Here is a 15,981-nt window from a genome sequence, read left to right as displayed (position 1 = left end):
AGCACCGGATCCCATCATAACTCCGAAGTTAAGCGTGCCTGGACGAGAGTAAACCACGTAGACCACATCAATTAGATTCGAACAGTCATTACACCCTTCCTGTAAAGTTGACTCGATGCTGACTCCTCAACCAAATAGAGTCGATGTGTCATTGACATATCGCCACATAGAGTTGACGCCAGATTAGTAGGATGAAGAACAATTGCTGACCGGTGTTGGATTTCACTAGCCAAGCCAAAAAAAAAATTCCGATTAAATGTCGGCAACTGACTTCCACATCCTACTAATCCATATTATGTTGTATCGTTTAATAACAGTCATTACTTCTTGAATCGTTTAATAACGTGCATTATACTTGCTTAACACATATCCCAGCGATTTTATATCTTGCCTGCCTTTCCCTCGTTAAGTTTCACCTGCAACATCGCCGGTGCTCCTTTACTTGTCCTCCCAATCGGAACAGATGATGGATGGACGCTCAAGTCAAAATGCAGTGAAATAGAGAGATTAGATCTAATCTCATAGATCGATCCCCTTTTGTACATGAATGCTTGTTCTGTAACAGCCGAATAATTTGAATTCAATTGTTTTAGTTACTCTGACGGCCGTTTCTCTGAAACCATCGGTGACAACTGGCTCGGTGACGTAAGACGACTCTTATTCTTGACACGTGCGATATGGTGGGGTTTTAAGGTAATTTAATTCACCATATAAATGGAGTATGTATATTAATACATTATGATTTACTAATATTTCTTGCGGATCTTTACACCTATGATTCCATTTACGACCCCACCGTGTTGTTGTCTTTGCTACGTATCATGATCATCACCGCGCGTGGCTTTTCATATACATACATAACCTCCCTCGTCTATATAATTATGTGTAATTTAGATGAATTCCCCACTATAAAACGTTTGTGCCCTAACGCCGATCTCTCTCTCTTTCTCTCTCCACCCGTTTCTTCGCCTTTTCTTCCTCCTTTCCCTTCCACCCGCGTCGCGCCCTCGATCCTCCCCGAATTCCTGCAAGATCTTTGGAGATACGGCTCGACCCCGGATCTTTGGAGCTCGGGTTTTCCTCGCGCCGCTTCTGCTTAGGTTTTCGCCTCCGGGTCCTCTTCTTTCATTTCTAGGGTTTGTGCGGTTAATGCGCGTTGGGGCTCTTTGCGCTTTTGGTCGGCCGCCCGAGTTCCACGGCATTGGAGGAATATCGCCCTGGGAAGTGGCCTCTGCTGACGGTCGGTGGGTCAGTCGAGTTTAGGGTGTGGGGCCATCGCGCTCGAGGGGGAAGTCGAAGTCATCTCTTTCTGTTGTGGATTAAGTTTTGGTTCGCTGTTCTGTTCTTTTGGCCCTCGCGGCAGTCGGAGCGAATTTGAGAGGACGGTGTTACCTTCTGATTTTCTTGAATTACCAAGTGGAATAGTGGAAGCTTGAATCCTTCAAGAGAAGAGGCCCATCGGACCACGGTTGTGGATGATAATCGTTGTTTTCGTCTTCAGATTCTGATTTTTTGGTGTTGTGGCGAAAAGATTTATCTTCGCTGTTTCTGTTGTCATTGTGGCTCTTTCTATTTTCACTTTTCTGGTGCATGTCTATCTGCTATTGCACTCATCTCATCAGTTGTGCTTGTCTAGAGAGTATTCTTTCGCGTTTTCTGCATTGGAAGAGGGGAATAAGGAAGTTCTTTAAGGAGGCATCGGGTACTGACTGTAGGATAGCTTTTCATGGGTGATCATGGAGGACGGGAATGGCTTGGTAGCATACTTCCCAGTGGCCTTTTGCCCAGGGAAACAACCAATGTGACCCAAGTGCTTGATGCAGACAGATGGACTAAGGCAGAGGAACAAACTTCAGAGCTGATTGCCCGAATTCAGCCAAATCAATCATCTGAGGAGCGGAGAAATGCTGTAGCCGACTATGTCCAGCGGCTTATCGCAAATTGCCTCTCCTGTCGGGTGAGTATTTTGACATGTGCTATTTGATTCCTGTGGCCAGATGGCAGTTGTTCAAGTTTGTCCCTCCTTAGTATTTTCATTTTTTTGTAGTACTGAAACTCAGGTTTTCATTTTCACTGTTACATGCACAATTAACCTTACTAACGGATGCATCAATTGTTAATACTTGCACACAGTGCACCTTTGGCTTATCTGCTTAATTTAATGGTCGCCTAGAAATAATTATTGTTCCATTTGTAGCTGGCATAATCAGTGACAGTAGTTAGTGCTTATTTAGAGTTACTCAAAACCTTTTGAATTTATATCGACATGAGGCTTTTAGTAAACTATGTTGCTCGACTGCAGTTTGAATTGTTAAAATGTTATATGAAGAAGCAAGTAAAGCAAGAAGATGATGCCTGGGAAATATTTACACTAAATCAGTCACCGAATTTGGCACGAGTCATCTTGGTTGTGTAAGTTATGTATGCTTGCTTAAAGTTTGTTGTCGAACTATCTATTTGGGGTTTCACGGTCTAGTGCTTAATGGTTGTTGGATTGGCCAGAAAGAGAATGCAAGATAAGCTTTTAAGTTTAGCCAACTAGGTCTCGGCACAATGCTTTTATGGTCTTGTGGTCCTGAAAGAGGCAAGCTCACATGGGAAAAATAATCCATGGGCTTATGCTTTAGAATCTTTTTCTCTAGGATTATAGTTGCCCGATCATGGAACTTCGATTCTGGTACGATAGACAGTAATAATTTATTGCTAGAAATATGGATTATTGAATAAAATAAGACATGCTATTTGGATGCTATTCTTCGACTTTGAAGTATTGTATTGGGCGTAAAGTGTCTGTAGGTGGCTTTTGAAGTCCGCCGTCAAATCCAAGGGCTCAACCCTGGATAGGCGGTGGAAACTATCAAGCTGGAGTATGGTACGGGCATAGGGAATTTCTGGTGGAGCGGTGAAATGCGTAGAGATTGAAAAGAATAGTGATAAGGTTGCTCATACCAATCCTAGACCCTGCATTGGCATGTGCTTTGTTCCGTGGACTGCACTTTTCTCAATCAAGGTTGCTGGTTGGGATCAGTGATTGCAAAAGGCGCTCGGGCGAGGCGAGGCGAGGCGAGGCCCGAGCGCCTCGCTAATGTCCCAGGCGGCGCGCTTCAATCAGGCGCCGCCTGGGCGCTCGCCCGAGCCCAGGCGCTGGGCGCTTCGGGCGAGCGCCTGGGTAAACCGAACCAGAATTTTAGGTCTGGTTCGGTCCTGGTTCGGTTGTTAGTTGGTTCAATCGAACCAACTAAACCAATATAACCCTAACCCTAACCCAACACTAACCTGTTGCCGCTGCCGATCCCGATCCCGATCGCGATCTCGTCGCTCGCTGTCGCTGCTCGCCGCTGTCGCTGCTCGCGCCTCCCGCGAGCCTTCCCGTTGCTCGCGCCTCCCGCGAGCCCTCTCGCTGCTCGCGCCTCTTGCGAGCCCTCCTGCTGCTCGCGTCTCCTGCGAGCCCTCCCGCGAGCCTTCCCGCTGCTCGCGCCTCCCTCGAGCCCTCCCGCTGCTCACGCCTCCCGCGAGCCCTCCCGCTGCTCGCGCCTCCCGCGAGCCCTCTCGCCTCCTTCGAGCCCTCCCGCGAGCCTTCCCGCTGCTCGCGCCTCCCTCGAGGCCTCCCGCTGCTCGCGCCTTCCGCTCCCTTTCCCTTTCCCGCTGCCGCTGCCGCCGCTCGCCGTTGCTGCCGCTACCGCTGCCGTCGCTCGCCGCTGCTGCTGCTGCTGCCGCCGCTGCTCGCCGTTGCTTCCTCGTTTCTCCGTCAACAGGTTTATACTGTTAATGTGATTATATTTATTAATTATATTATATATTTTTATATTTTTATTTAAAATTTTAAATAATTATATTTATTAATTATATTTTATATTTTTATATTTTAGCGCCTCGCTTCGCTCGGGCGAGCGCCTGGGCGAGCGCCTAGCGCCTCGGGCGTTTTTGGACCTTGGCGCCTTTTGGCGCCTAACGCTTTTTAAATCACTGGTTGGGATGGTTTCCTCCATTTAGCCTTATATGGAAGGCATGTTTTCTGTCACTCGTGTTCATGCACAAGAATAAGAAACATGAAAAATTTTGAACTGTTACCTTCCTTTATGTGGCAGCCAAGTTGATCAGATTTTTCATTCAATTTGATGCCAAATCCAAAAAAATCATAAGGGCAAGGGCTCACTTTATTGGTGTATCTGAATAATTTAATACTATGACAACTCTAGTGGTCGAGATAACCAATTTAAACAGCAGGTGCTGGGAAGGAGGGAAACAAATATTGACAGTTGGGTATAAACAGTGGACAGTTATGATATCTGCAGGGTACATCCTGAAACAGTTGGTGTGATCCATGATAGAACTGCATATCAGGCAAGAATCAATATTACAAAATAAGCTGTATAAATATGTATCTAATGCTTTGTTATTAATTTTTGATGCAATGGAGAAATTTCTGGTATGATCTTTTTGCTGAACTAATTTTTCCATGGAGTTGGGAAGATGATAGAAAAGAAGTTTCTTATGGTTACTGTTTTGTGAATCCTTAGATTGTTTAACAAGTCCATCCTTTTGTAAAATTATTTATGGTTAACTCGTTCAGAAATTTCTCAAGGCTATCGATATATAGAGTTATGGACTATACCAAATTGTTTACATTAATGAAAGAGTTATCTCTGTGGATATGCTCTCGGATAGGTGGTTTTTTTAAGTTAATCTTGTTAGTGTGCTATCTACTTAAAATTTTTAACCATCAACCATCATGCTGGTTTTCAGGTTTTCACATTTGGGTCGGTGCCTCTCAAGACTTATTTACCTGATGGAGACATTGATTTGACCGCATTCAGTGATAATGAAAATTTGAAGGATACATGGGCTACTGCAGTTTGCGGTGTATTAGAAAATGAAGGAAAGAGTGAGAATGCTGAATTTCGTGTAAAAGAAGTTAAATACATCCAAGCAGAGGTGCCAGAATATTTTCTGTTCTAGCATTCGATTCTATTAAGGATACTTGCTTATTGCCTAATTGTATATTCCTCATGGTATTATTAGTTCTATTTCTTTTTGTGTTACTGGGTTAGATTATTTTTCCATAGATTTAGCTGTTTTTTAGATAACTTTTCTGTTTTGGTGATTGAGCATCACCCATTTTATCTCTGTGCAGATCTGAAGAGTTTCAGTGAGTCTAGTTTAAGCTAGAGCTTGAGTCTATTTTATGTTGACTCAAGTTTTTTCTTGGGTCGAGGGTCAAAGGTTACTTTTCTTTCTCTACGAGTTATATTCATGTCTTTAGTTCAATTTCGAGAGATGGGTTGATTAATTTGAGATCTATCTTAGATACAAATGAGTTGTCAAATCACTATAATTATCGAGTCTTAGACAAAGTTATGGTGTTTTGATTCATATAATTCTATTGAGAATTAGAAACAGTTGCTTTAGAAGGAAACCAGTATGACGAAAGAAACTAATAAGTTGGTATTTCTTCTTTTTAAAAAGCTTTTCTTTGAGCACTTCAATATGTTGTCCTTGATTCTATGAATATGATGAATTATTGATAAAAGAATGTTCATTGAATTACATGGCTTAGAATCTTAGATATTTCCTTTGTTGTCTAGTGTTGTTTCTTTCATCTTCCAACAGCTTGTACACCCATGGTTTCTCATGTATTATAGATCTTTAGTTATCTTTTTATTAACGATGATTTGTTGCCCTTTGTATTCTAAAACAGATCAAAGAAAAGATCTTGCTACATTGTATGAATTGGAATTAGAGCAAATTTGGGGATCTTGTGAAATATTATATTATTTTCTTTTTGGCTTTTTACTTTGAGGTTTGTTGTTGCTCTTCTGTTATTGATTTGGTAGGCATGTCTTTGGTGCTGGGAAGCATTGTGAGTCACATGCCTCTGCTGCTGGAGGCAACTGCAACTTGGTCATGTTCTACATGGTCCATGATCTGCACTTCCTAACAATATAGACATTATTTTTGTGATCCACCACTCGTAATTTAGTCATTAGCACCTTTGGCCATGTTTAGTTAGATCTACTACACAGAATTTGTTGGGCCAGTAGGTTGTGTTGTTGCATCTTCAATTTGTGTGCCCAATTTAGTGCACTAGTGCTTGCAACATTGTATATTTTTGTGCATCAGAGAAAGACCTCAATCCATTCTTTTGTGATACTAGTTCTTTACTTTGATAGTTCACTGCCAGTTAATTATTGTTTGACTTCCATGGTTATGATTGAGGTTGCAAAATGGTAGTGTGAGTCCTATTTAGTCCTACTCATCTTATTTTTATATTGTACTACAGAATACATTTCTATATTAAGTTGCATTGTTTGGATTGTTCTTGTTGAACACCAGCATTTTCTAACTTACTAAGAGTTTTTTAAAAAGTTAATTTAATTAATCTTCTCTCTGCTCTAGAGCTTAATAACTACTTGTGTTTCTACTGTAGTATAACTTGCATTGTTGTTTTAAATTTTGAATGAAGTTGTTTTTCATCAACTAATTTCTCAATCATTTGTGTTTTTTCTGCTGTTTGTTCTGATACAGATATTGATTTTGGCTGTAGCTAGACATGTTTGTCCGTTAAGAATTCAAGATGAGTTTGATGTATTTATATATTTGTTAGCAGCATTTTTTTTTCACTGAACATTATTTCTTATGATATTGTTTCCAGGTAAAGCTCATAAAATGTCTTGTTGAAAATATTGTTGTGGACATTTCTTTCAATCAGGTTGGTGGCTTATGCACACTTTGTTTCCTTGAAGAGGTTAGTATGTGATGCTTTATAACATTTATGTCATATCTCTTTGAAGCATACAACCTCAGTTTTATTATGCTAACATAACCTTGTGCTTTTCCATAGATGGACAAAGCGATAAATCAAAACCATCTATTCAAGCGGAGTATTATATTAATTAAAGCTTGGTGTTATTATGAAAGTCGTATTCTCGGTGCTCATCATGGACTTATATCTACATATGCCTTGGAGACTTTGGTTCTTTACATATTTCATATCTTCAATAATTCATTTGCTGGCCCACTTGAGGTGATAAATTTTGTTGTATTCTTTTTTTTTTTTACTTTATTCACGCCCTAATTTTAGATAAAGTTTCTACCCCAATTTTTGCCTATACAGGTCTTGTTTCGTTTTCTTGAATTTTTTAGCAACTTTGATTGGGATAACTATTGTGTTAGTCTCTGGGGACCAGTTCCTATCAGATCACTTCCAGATATGACTGGTAAGTTTATGAAAATTCTTTAGAAAGCTGAAGTGTCTGGTATCTTATTATCATTCTCCTTCAAAATCTTGCAGCGGAACCTCCTAGAAAGGATAATGGTAATTTGTTGTTTAGTAAAGGCTATCTTGACAACCGAACTGCAGTGTATTCTGTTACACCAGGTGGTCAAGAAAATCAGAGCCATCCTTTTGTTGCAAAACATTTCAATGTTGTCGACCCGTTACGCACAAACAACAATCTTGGACGCAGTGTGAGCAAAGGTTTTAATCTTGAACTTTGGTATTCCTATTGGGGGGTAGCCCTTCTATCTTTTTGCTTATTTCCTCTGGTGTTATCATCATGTTGAATTTGCCTAATTAATTAATTAATATTTGTTATTCTTAATATTCAGAGCATATGGCACAATCTCAAGTTTAGGTGGTTATATTTCTCATGGTGTAAATGGTGACCCTCAATCCAGGATTATTTTTTGTTTGAACAAACTGTTGAAAGTGGTTATGATGTTGAGCGGTTTATTTTGGTTTTAAGTTGAATCCTATTTAATGTTTTTGATTTTATTCTTAAATAGTATTTTAAATATTTTGATTTTTTTAATTAACTTTTCATATGTTGGTAGTCTTCCAGTTGAACCTTTGTTGCTTTTGGAATCTCTAGGGGAGACTCATGGGCTATCTGATTTTGTAAGTGGTGGATATGTGAGGGAGGTGGAAGAGAAGAGGGAGAGAGAGAGAGAGTCAGTGGCAAGGGTGGGATATGAATGTAAGTGGTGGATATTGGGCTTTAGAGCTTCTCGATTGTTTCAGGTTAAACTATTTTGGGTTTTGACTAGTTTCTTTTGGAACTGGTTAGTTTTCAAGTGGTTTATCAAAACCTAAGGTATTGAAATTCGGTGGTCTGGACTGGTCCAATACATTATATCTTGACATGGCTTTTCCTTTTACCCAGTTGGTGGCATTCAGATATCTGGGTTAGTACAGGTGGTGACATACATTCATGCCTGGTGGAGGTCAAAGCTATAGAGCTTTATTGTTTGTTCCTAATTATTCGTCAACCATTATTCTTTCCAGTAGAGATAGCATTGTCATTATTACTATGTACAGCTGCATCTGTGAACCCAGTTAGTTGTATGAATTTAATGGCCTTGTTGTACCAACACATGCTTTTGCGCTCTCGACTCATCTTGTATTGATTTAACTGTCTATTATTTATCATATGACCTAATGTCATTTGTGATTTGTGAAATATGTGGTTTTGTTGTGTTTGGCTTTAGAAATCTGGAAATTTTAATAACTCACCTTCCATCAGCCTGTCTTGTGCATGCATGGGCATATAAATTTGCAGATCATTCATTTTACATGGGCTTGATTACATAGTTCTTCTATCAACCTTTAGCTTTGCATGCATGTCTGTTGTGGAAGGGAGGGGAGTTTTGGTGTTCTTTATGTCTGTTAAATGAAAGTATTTTTTGGTTTTCCGTCAGGTAATTTCTTCAGGATACGTAGTGCTTTTGCATATGGGGCCAAAAGACTGGCCAGATTACTTGAATGTCCAAAAGATGAGATAATCACTGAAGTGAATCAATTTTTTATAAACACATGGAAAAGACATGGGATTGGTGATCGACCTGATGCTCCTAGCTTAGATTTATGGCACTTGCAACCACCGAAAACTGATCCTATTAAGCAATCAAACAACTTCAAAAGCACTACAAGTGTCAAGAAGAATTTTCAAAATGGTGTATTGCAGGTTGGTGACGAGCATCTGGCTGAAACTGGTTACAATTTTCATAGTTCCATCTCTAAAATCTTTAGCGACAATCAGAACCTATTTAGATCAAATAAACAATCTGCAGTTTCTCATGTGGAGAGCCAAACAAATTACAGCAAGCAGGTCAATACGAGATTCAGTAATCAGCTGGAGAGAAGCTATTACTCTAGTGGATCTGTTCAAAGTGACAAAGACCAGAAAATATTAAAACCTAATTACTTTTTCAATGACAGGGAAGAACAGGTTAAATTTCATTTTGGAAGGACGAGATCTAGTCCTGAACTGACAGAGACATTTTTTAATTTGTCTCAGAAAAGGCATGGCAGATCAATAGAAACAGTGAAGGTTCAGAATCGTGCAAAGTTTGATTCTGATATCAGACGAAAGAACTTGGGCTCTGATATTACAGGCAGTCACAGTTCAAAGTCTTCTCTTGATGATAATATATCAATGAGACAGACTTCGTCTCAAAAGAATCTTGAAGTTGCTTCTGGTGCAATTAGTCTTTCAAATAGCCATCAGGGTGATTTTGGCTTTGGTAACATGGTGGAGGAGCTTGCTTCTGTTTCAGAGACATTGCAGATGCAACAGGAAGAACAGGATTTGGTGAATATGATGGGATCTTCCAACATTAACAGTTTTAGTGGGCAGGTTCAATTGCCAATGCATCTATCTCCTTTTCATCTGCCCCTAACATATTCAACATCTGTGGGTTATTTCAAGGGAAATATGGCTGGAGTTGTACCCTCGAATCTATCTATACTTGGGCCTCCCTATGGACCCAACATCCAGTTTGGTCCAGGTCTTGTTTCCTTCCCTCTTTCCAGTTACTTCCATGCTGCCGCATTTGGTTCGAATGCAGATGATGCCACATATGTTAATAATGGTTCTTCCATGATGGAAGTCAGCTCAGAGGATAATGATTGTGGCAAGTTGCGTGAAGATGATGTTGTACTCTCCAGAGAGTTTGAGCCTGATGAAAGTGGTCCACAGATTATTCATGCTGATGACAAGCAACAGAAGTTAGACGGTAGCTTAACCTCAAGTCTTGCAGCAAGTGGCATTGGGTCTGGTTCATCACCCCGGGGACAGTTGGGTAGAGAAAACAGAAGTTCGACTAAAGAAGATTATAATAGTTCCTTCCAAGGTAAAACAAGTAGAGGAGGTGATTTCCAGAGTTCAAACCCGAGGTTCTTCCCTCTGTCGCAGGCAAGTTCTTCCAGAACCAGACCTGCATCAGAAAATCTGAGGGATAGATCAGCTGCAAATATCTCAAAGTCAGCAAGGGACAAATGGGGGAGAAAACCAGTGTCTCCTTCAATTTCAACTTCCTCTTTTGGAAAAGAAAACAGTCGGTTGCAATTTGAGGGTTCATCTGACCCTGTCTTTTCGAAGGTAGAAGATGATATTTCAGGCTGGATTCCTCTGTCAACCATGGGAAACAATATGTCTGAAAGAATTACAGAATCTTCATCTTCAGCTTCCTCACATGTGATGAGCCATCATCCACCTGGCTGGGAATCAGCACAAAATCAATTGGATCCACGGACCCCAACTGCACCGGTGCTTGTTGGCACTTCCCAGCAGAGGGGTGTGGATTATTCCAAGCTTCTGCCTATGGCATTTGTTGCGACCGGTCCACCAGTTCCATACTTGATGTTTCCTTATGGTAATTTCACATCTAATACAGGAAAACCTGATGAATATGCAAGACAATTTGATAGAGAGGAAGAATCAGATCAGTTTGATGTAAGCACTGCTGGTCAGAACATCGATTTAGTGGATAGCTTTGTCCAGTCTGAGGCTTTCGTTAACCAAACTGTTTCAAGAGATTATGCACCTGAAACCTCTGAGGAGCCTAGTTCTGACATTCTGAACAGTGATCTAAATGACCATTGGCAGAATCTGATATATGGACGGTACTGCCAAAACTCCAATCACGGACCTTTTGTGTACTCTTCCCCTGTTGCAGGGCAACCGATTTATCTTCCCAGTCATCATCTGTGGGATGGTCCTGGCAGACCACTTGCAGCAAATCTGAACTATATACCTATCATGGGTCATGGTCCTCGACTTGTGCCTATGATGCCTCTTCAAACTGGTCCTGATCAGGCTCCTGGTGTCTTCCAGCGTCATGTAGATGGAGCACCAAGATATCGTGGTGGTACTGGCACCTATCTACCAAATCCTGTAAGGTTTTAACAGTTTTTTATATTAGAAGAAAACCTGAATACTAAGAAAGTAGCACCTTTTATTATTCAATTGGTCAAGAGGTAATTTTCATCTTAGCCTAATGTTCTACAGTCCACATGTTTGTCTTGGAGTTCTATCTTTCCTACTTATTTTGTTATTAGAATAGTTGTTTAGACCATGCATCTCATTTTCGCTTTAGATGGTTATTATTAATGTTATTCCCAGATCTTATAAGCATGAGAATTATGAGTAATCTAGGAAGGAGTCAAGAGTGCTTACAAAATTTTTTTGAGCATTAATGTTATTTCTTTCTTTCTACTGTTCCTTTTGGAATGTAGCTCGTACTATGGACCAATTACCACACTACATCCTGAATTTCTTCACAGTCTATGTGGAATGGATACCGTGGCTTTTGCAAAAATGGAAATGATAATATATATTATTTCTGACAATGTATGAGAAATTATTGTTATGATTAAAGCTGGGAAAGTATAGTCTGGAGCATTGATAGACAAAACTTAATTCTGTCTCTTTCTCATTCTACAGAAGGTTTCCTTTAGAGATCGACAGTCAAGTTTGAGAAGCCACCGAGGGAACCGTAACTATGACCACAATGATCCTGTGGATAGAGAAGGAAGATGGGTCCACTCAAAATCAAGAGCTTTTGATCGCAGCCATGGACGCAACCAGGCTGAGAGGTCAAGTTTGCCGCCTGACCACCTGGCTGCATCAAGAAACCAAGACGTTAAAAAATGGGTGTCATACGGGCATGAGCCTCTTGCCTCGTACCAAGGCTCTTTCGCAACAATAAATTCATCACATAACGTAGAAAATGCATTAGGAATGTATCCACAAAACGCAGTTGGTTCAAACGGTGTCACTCCACCTGACTCCACAAATCCTCCTGCTGTGTTGGTGTACCCATATGATCAAGGAGTTGGTTATGGTTTACCTGCTGAACCACTAGAGTTTGGCTCTCTAAGACCTATGCATCTTTCTAGTGGCAATGGAGCACCTAGGGTAAGTGATGGAATTGCAGAGGGTGAGCTCTTTGATCAAAGACACAGATCATCTTACGCTGGTGGAGGAGGTTATCGATCTTCTCCAGATCAACCCTCTTCACCTCAGCCACAGATGTAGTGCTTATTTTCAATTTTAGTTTTCCATTTCTTTTCTGCTGTACATATTCTTGTTGTAGTTATTTTTCGGGGAAATGTAAAATACAGTTTAGAAGCAAATAATGACAGCCATCATTGATATGATCCTTGAGTTTTCACGGTTCCTGTTTAGTCACATCTGTTGACTTGATGCTGATAATTTCAGATTACCTCAATACCATAGTCATTGTTTAGTGGTGAAAGATCTAAGTTGTTTCATGTACTTGGCATTTTTGCAGGTTGATTGACAGATTAGGTTAGCTAACCTATAGAATTGCTATCCCGGCTTTGTGAAAAAGGCTCGTCCATCCGACATAATTATCAGCGTCTTATTGGTACAAATGTAAGTGCTTTCTAGATGCATAATAATTATTATATCATGTTATACTTTTCCTCTTATTTATGTTAGACTCTCTCTCTCTCTCTCTCTGTGCTGCCCATTTATTGTGAAAAATTCCATTCGTCACTCATTTGCAATTAAACCCACAAAACTTTTATACCTTTGGGTCAGTTCTGTTGATTCTAATAGCAGCAGCAGCAGCAGCAGCAGCAGCAGCATATTTGAATAGTGTTCCTCAAAACACACTGTTACATCCTCCCCCATCAGTGTTGTATTGGTTTGATCCGGGAGCTGTACACAGGACACATCCTCGTTTGAGCTAACGTCACATGTTATTACAAGTAAATTACCAAATGGAACAGGTAAAAAAAAAAAGGTCAAACTTTTCTCAATTTTTTTAAAGAAATTGTTACTGCTACTTAATCTCCTCCAGCCCTCTTCTTCAACGTTGCAATAAACTCGTCTCTTTCTTCCTGTGTCATTCCTTGTGTGGAGCAGTCTCCCACGCCCCACTCTGCACCTCTCAAGCAGTACTTATCTTGAAGCTCTCTTTGATTCCTGAAAACATTCGAGGAGCAAAGTCTGTTACTGTGGATTTGTTTGGAATTGCACTAGTTTTCGTGTAGGAGACTACTAATCTGGTCATGAATTTTCCTTCACCATGCATTTATTTCACTTGGTTTGTAATCTTTAGATGCTTTTTGAAGTCATATTTTTAACAGGCAAAAAATAAGCTAGCAACGGAAAGAGATCATACACAAGTTTCTTCAAATGTCTGTGATGGAGTCCTCACAAGAGTAGAATAAGAGATGTATATCTCAAATCTATATAAACTCTTCAATGTAGTAGACTAAAGCTATCTGAAGCACAGATACTTCATTACCTACCATCATCATATCTTGTCAATTTCATTGCAACAGAAGGGAGCATCATTGGAATTGCAAAGATTCCGAAAGAGCAGATATGGATTAAAATCTCTCAAGTCCAGGAGGTAATGCAGGTAACTCCTATCTACTATCCTCTAGTATCTTGATTCAAATCTCTTCTAGTCCAGGAGGTTCTGCCACTATATATCCATGACTTCTGTTTCTAATAGAAGATTCACTGTTTTACATAAACTAGATTGAAGTATCATTGTACCAAGCAGTTCATATATTACTTTTGTAGAATTAGAGAAGCTGATGCTCACCTTTCTTTATTCAATTTGGATTTTTCCAAAAGCTCTTTAAGCACGGATGATGATTTGAATCTTGAATCGAACTCAGCGTACTTCTTCTGGTTTTTCTCTTCATGTTATGCATAAAGTTATGATCAATGGTTGAAGAAAACAAAGAAGAGAAGATTATCTACTACAGAGACATAAGAAAACCAAACCATTCCATTCTTCAAGGAAATTGATCCGTGGTAGCTGGGGACCAGGGACCGACTCGAAGCCCGAGAAACCTGATAGAATTCCAGCATCCACTACAACAACAATAAAACTGGAAGTCTCAATTATTTAGGATCGGTTATACAAATCTTTTCCCGCAAAATATGTTTAACCCTTATGCTCATACGGTTCAAGTACCATCCTAACCTAAATACATGAAACGTAAACTAAGATTCTGGGGACTGAATTAGAAGGAATTTTAATAACACAGCCAGATTAAATGTTAGAAAGAACAAACCAATTATTTGGCTTCCTTTGCATATTGAAAATACAAATTCATAAACCATGTCCTATCATTTCATTTAAGCTTTTAGATGAAACTGCAGAGGTAAGAACTTTAAGCATGTTAACATACTGGATCCAAAGCATGTCTCATTTTGCCTGTCTCACCTGCAACACACAAGGGTAAGTGTCGTAATATGGATAGATTAAACTTGACCCACTAATTGGTAATCTTTAGTTAAGCCAGGAAAGGTCAACTTATACAAGAAGAAACATTGCATCAACTAACCAGAATAGCCAAATGCATATGATCAGGTTGGTCAGTTGACTCACACCTGGACTTACATTGCAGACAAAATATCTAACAAGCTGAGATGAGGTTTGCAAACAATCAAAGGTCTTACATTTAGAATGAATCATGAGGTGTACTTAAGCTATCAGATATAATTTTGAATAAGTTGTCAGGAAATTAACGATTGAACTTCTTTAGCTATCTGCATAAACCAGCACAAAGTCCATATCATTTTTGGAAGAGGTTAAGAGGACCTCATAAGCTTTGATCAACTTCTTCACACAAAATTTAGAAAGATAATCAAATGTATGAAAGTCTAATAAGGTAACTTATCAAATAAAATTAAATAAGGCAAATTATTCTATACAAAATTAATCAACAACTTCACACAAAATTGAATAAGGCTATTTATCAAACAGTTTCCTTGCAATAAAAGTCCCATCGATAATTTGTAGTTCTTGGCTAAACCAATCCAGTTTCAGGCCAAAACTAGAAAGGCATTAGGTAAAGAGGATCTAAACCTAGAGGCAGCCATAAGAACAACTTAATTTCCTAGTGTTCGGTTGCATGAACATGTGAAATTTTTTATCTACATAAACCAGCACAAAGTCCATATCATCTGTGGTCAAAGCTTTTATCAGCTACTTCACACAAAATTGAATAAGGCTTTTTATCAAACAGTTTCCTCGCAGTAAAAGTCCCATCGATAATTTGTAGTTCTTGGCTAAACCAATCCAGTTTCAGGCCAAAACTAGAAAGGCATTAGGTAAAAGAGGATCCAAAAACAACTTAATTTACTTGTGTTCGGGTGCATGAACATGTGAAATTTTCTTATAGTTAGAAACAATAGGCAGGTAAACAAAACTAGTAGATTCTACTAATATCTCTGTCCCTAAGCCCATAAGAAACTCGAATCCAAAGGTACTCATCAGAAGGTTTACAACCGCACACTACCTGGATTCGACCACAGGAGAAGGCAAACGGAGGCGGCTAAAGGGATGGCAACGCCAAGAACTCGAGATGGAGACGGACACAGCGAGGTGGGCGCGGATGGAGGAACGCCAGGCTGTACTTGCAACGGTTGAGCTCTAACCATGGCGGTGATTCTACTGACCTTTCTGGAGGCCGATGGACCGGCAGGGGAGGAGGGCGGAGAGAAGGCCAGGGTGGAAGAGCAGAGCATGTCTCCCCCACAGCAAACGGCCTCGATTGAGCACTTGGGAGGCTCTGCAGCAAGGGATGATGATTTGTTGCGGGGGAAAGAATGAGAAGGGATGATATCTTGTGCTTCCACGTGAGCCACACGTGGGACGTAAATGACGCGCAATTGGGTTACAGATAAATGCATTTGAATAAAATTTAAT

The 15,981-nt window shown here is 40.0% G+C and overlaps 2 protein-coding genes across 6 annotated transcripts; one reads left to right on the top strand and one right to left on the bottom strand.

Annotated features, from left to right (window-relative positions):
• The first annotated feature begins 910 nt into the window (after positions 1-910).
• On the top strand, positions 911-14,106 carry LOC135640606 (uncharacterized). Of its 5 annotated transcripts, XR_010497397.1 has the most exons (10): positions 911-1,957; positions 4,747-4,935; positions 6,653-6,745; positions 6,842-7,024; positions 7,115-7,217; positions 7,292-7,477; positions 8,698-11,174; positions 12,574-12,677; positions 13,595-13,674; positions 13,980-14,106. XR_010497397.1 is itself a non-coding variant. In XM_065155232.1 (8 exons), exons 1-8 carry the CDS (start codon positions 1,727-1,729, stop codon positions 12,580-12,582), a joined length of 3,471 nt encoding a protein of 1,156 aa, XP_065011304.1. In that variant the 5' UTR covers positions 911-1,726; the 3' UTR covers positions 12,583-12,833. The 5 variants fall into 5 exon arrangements, 2 of the variants coding, with proteins under 2 accessions (XP_065011304.1, XP_065011303.1); XR_010497396.1 differs by lacking the exon at positions 13,980-14,106 and having other exon boundaries at positions 13,595-13,831; XR_010497395.1 differs by lacking the exons at positions 13,595-13,674; positions 13,980-14,106 and adding an exon at positions 12,846-13,566.
• On the bottom strand, positions 12,967-15,980 carry LOC135640607 (uncharacterized). Its single transcript, XM_065155235.1, has 4 exons — positions 15,572-15,980; positions 14,049-14,138; positions 13,864-13,960; positions 12,967-13,232 (listed from the first exon to the last, which is right to left on the bottom strand). The coding sequence occupies exons 1-4, from the start codon at positions 15,963-15,965 to the stop codon at positions 13,094-13,096; spliced, it is 720 nt and encodes a 239-aa protein (XP_065011307.1). The 5' UTR covers positions 15,966-15,980; the 3' UTR covers positions 12,967-13,093.
• Position 15,981: the final 1 nt, after the last annotated feature.

Source organism: Musa acuminata, chromosome BXJ3-6 (assembly GCF_036884655.1).
Source record: "Musa acuminata AAA Group cultivar baxijiao chromosome BXJ3-6, Cavendish_Baxijiao_AAA, whole genome shotgun sequence".
NCBI classification, from domain to species: Eukaryota; Viridiplantae; Streptophyta; class Magnoliopsida; order Zingiberales; family Musaceae; genus Musa; species Musa acuminata.
Note: the sequence above shows the minus strand (reverse complement) of the source record. Positions and strands in the feature narration are given on the sequence as shown.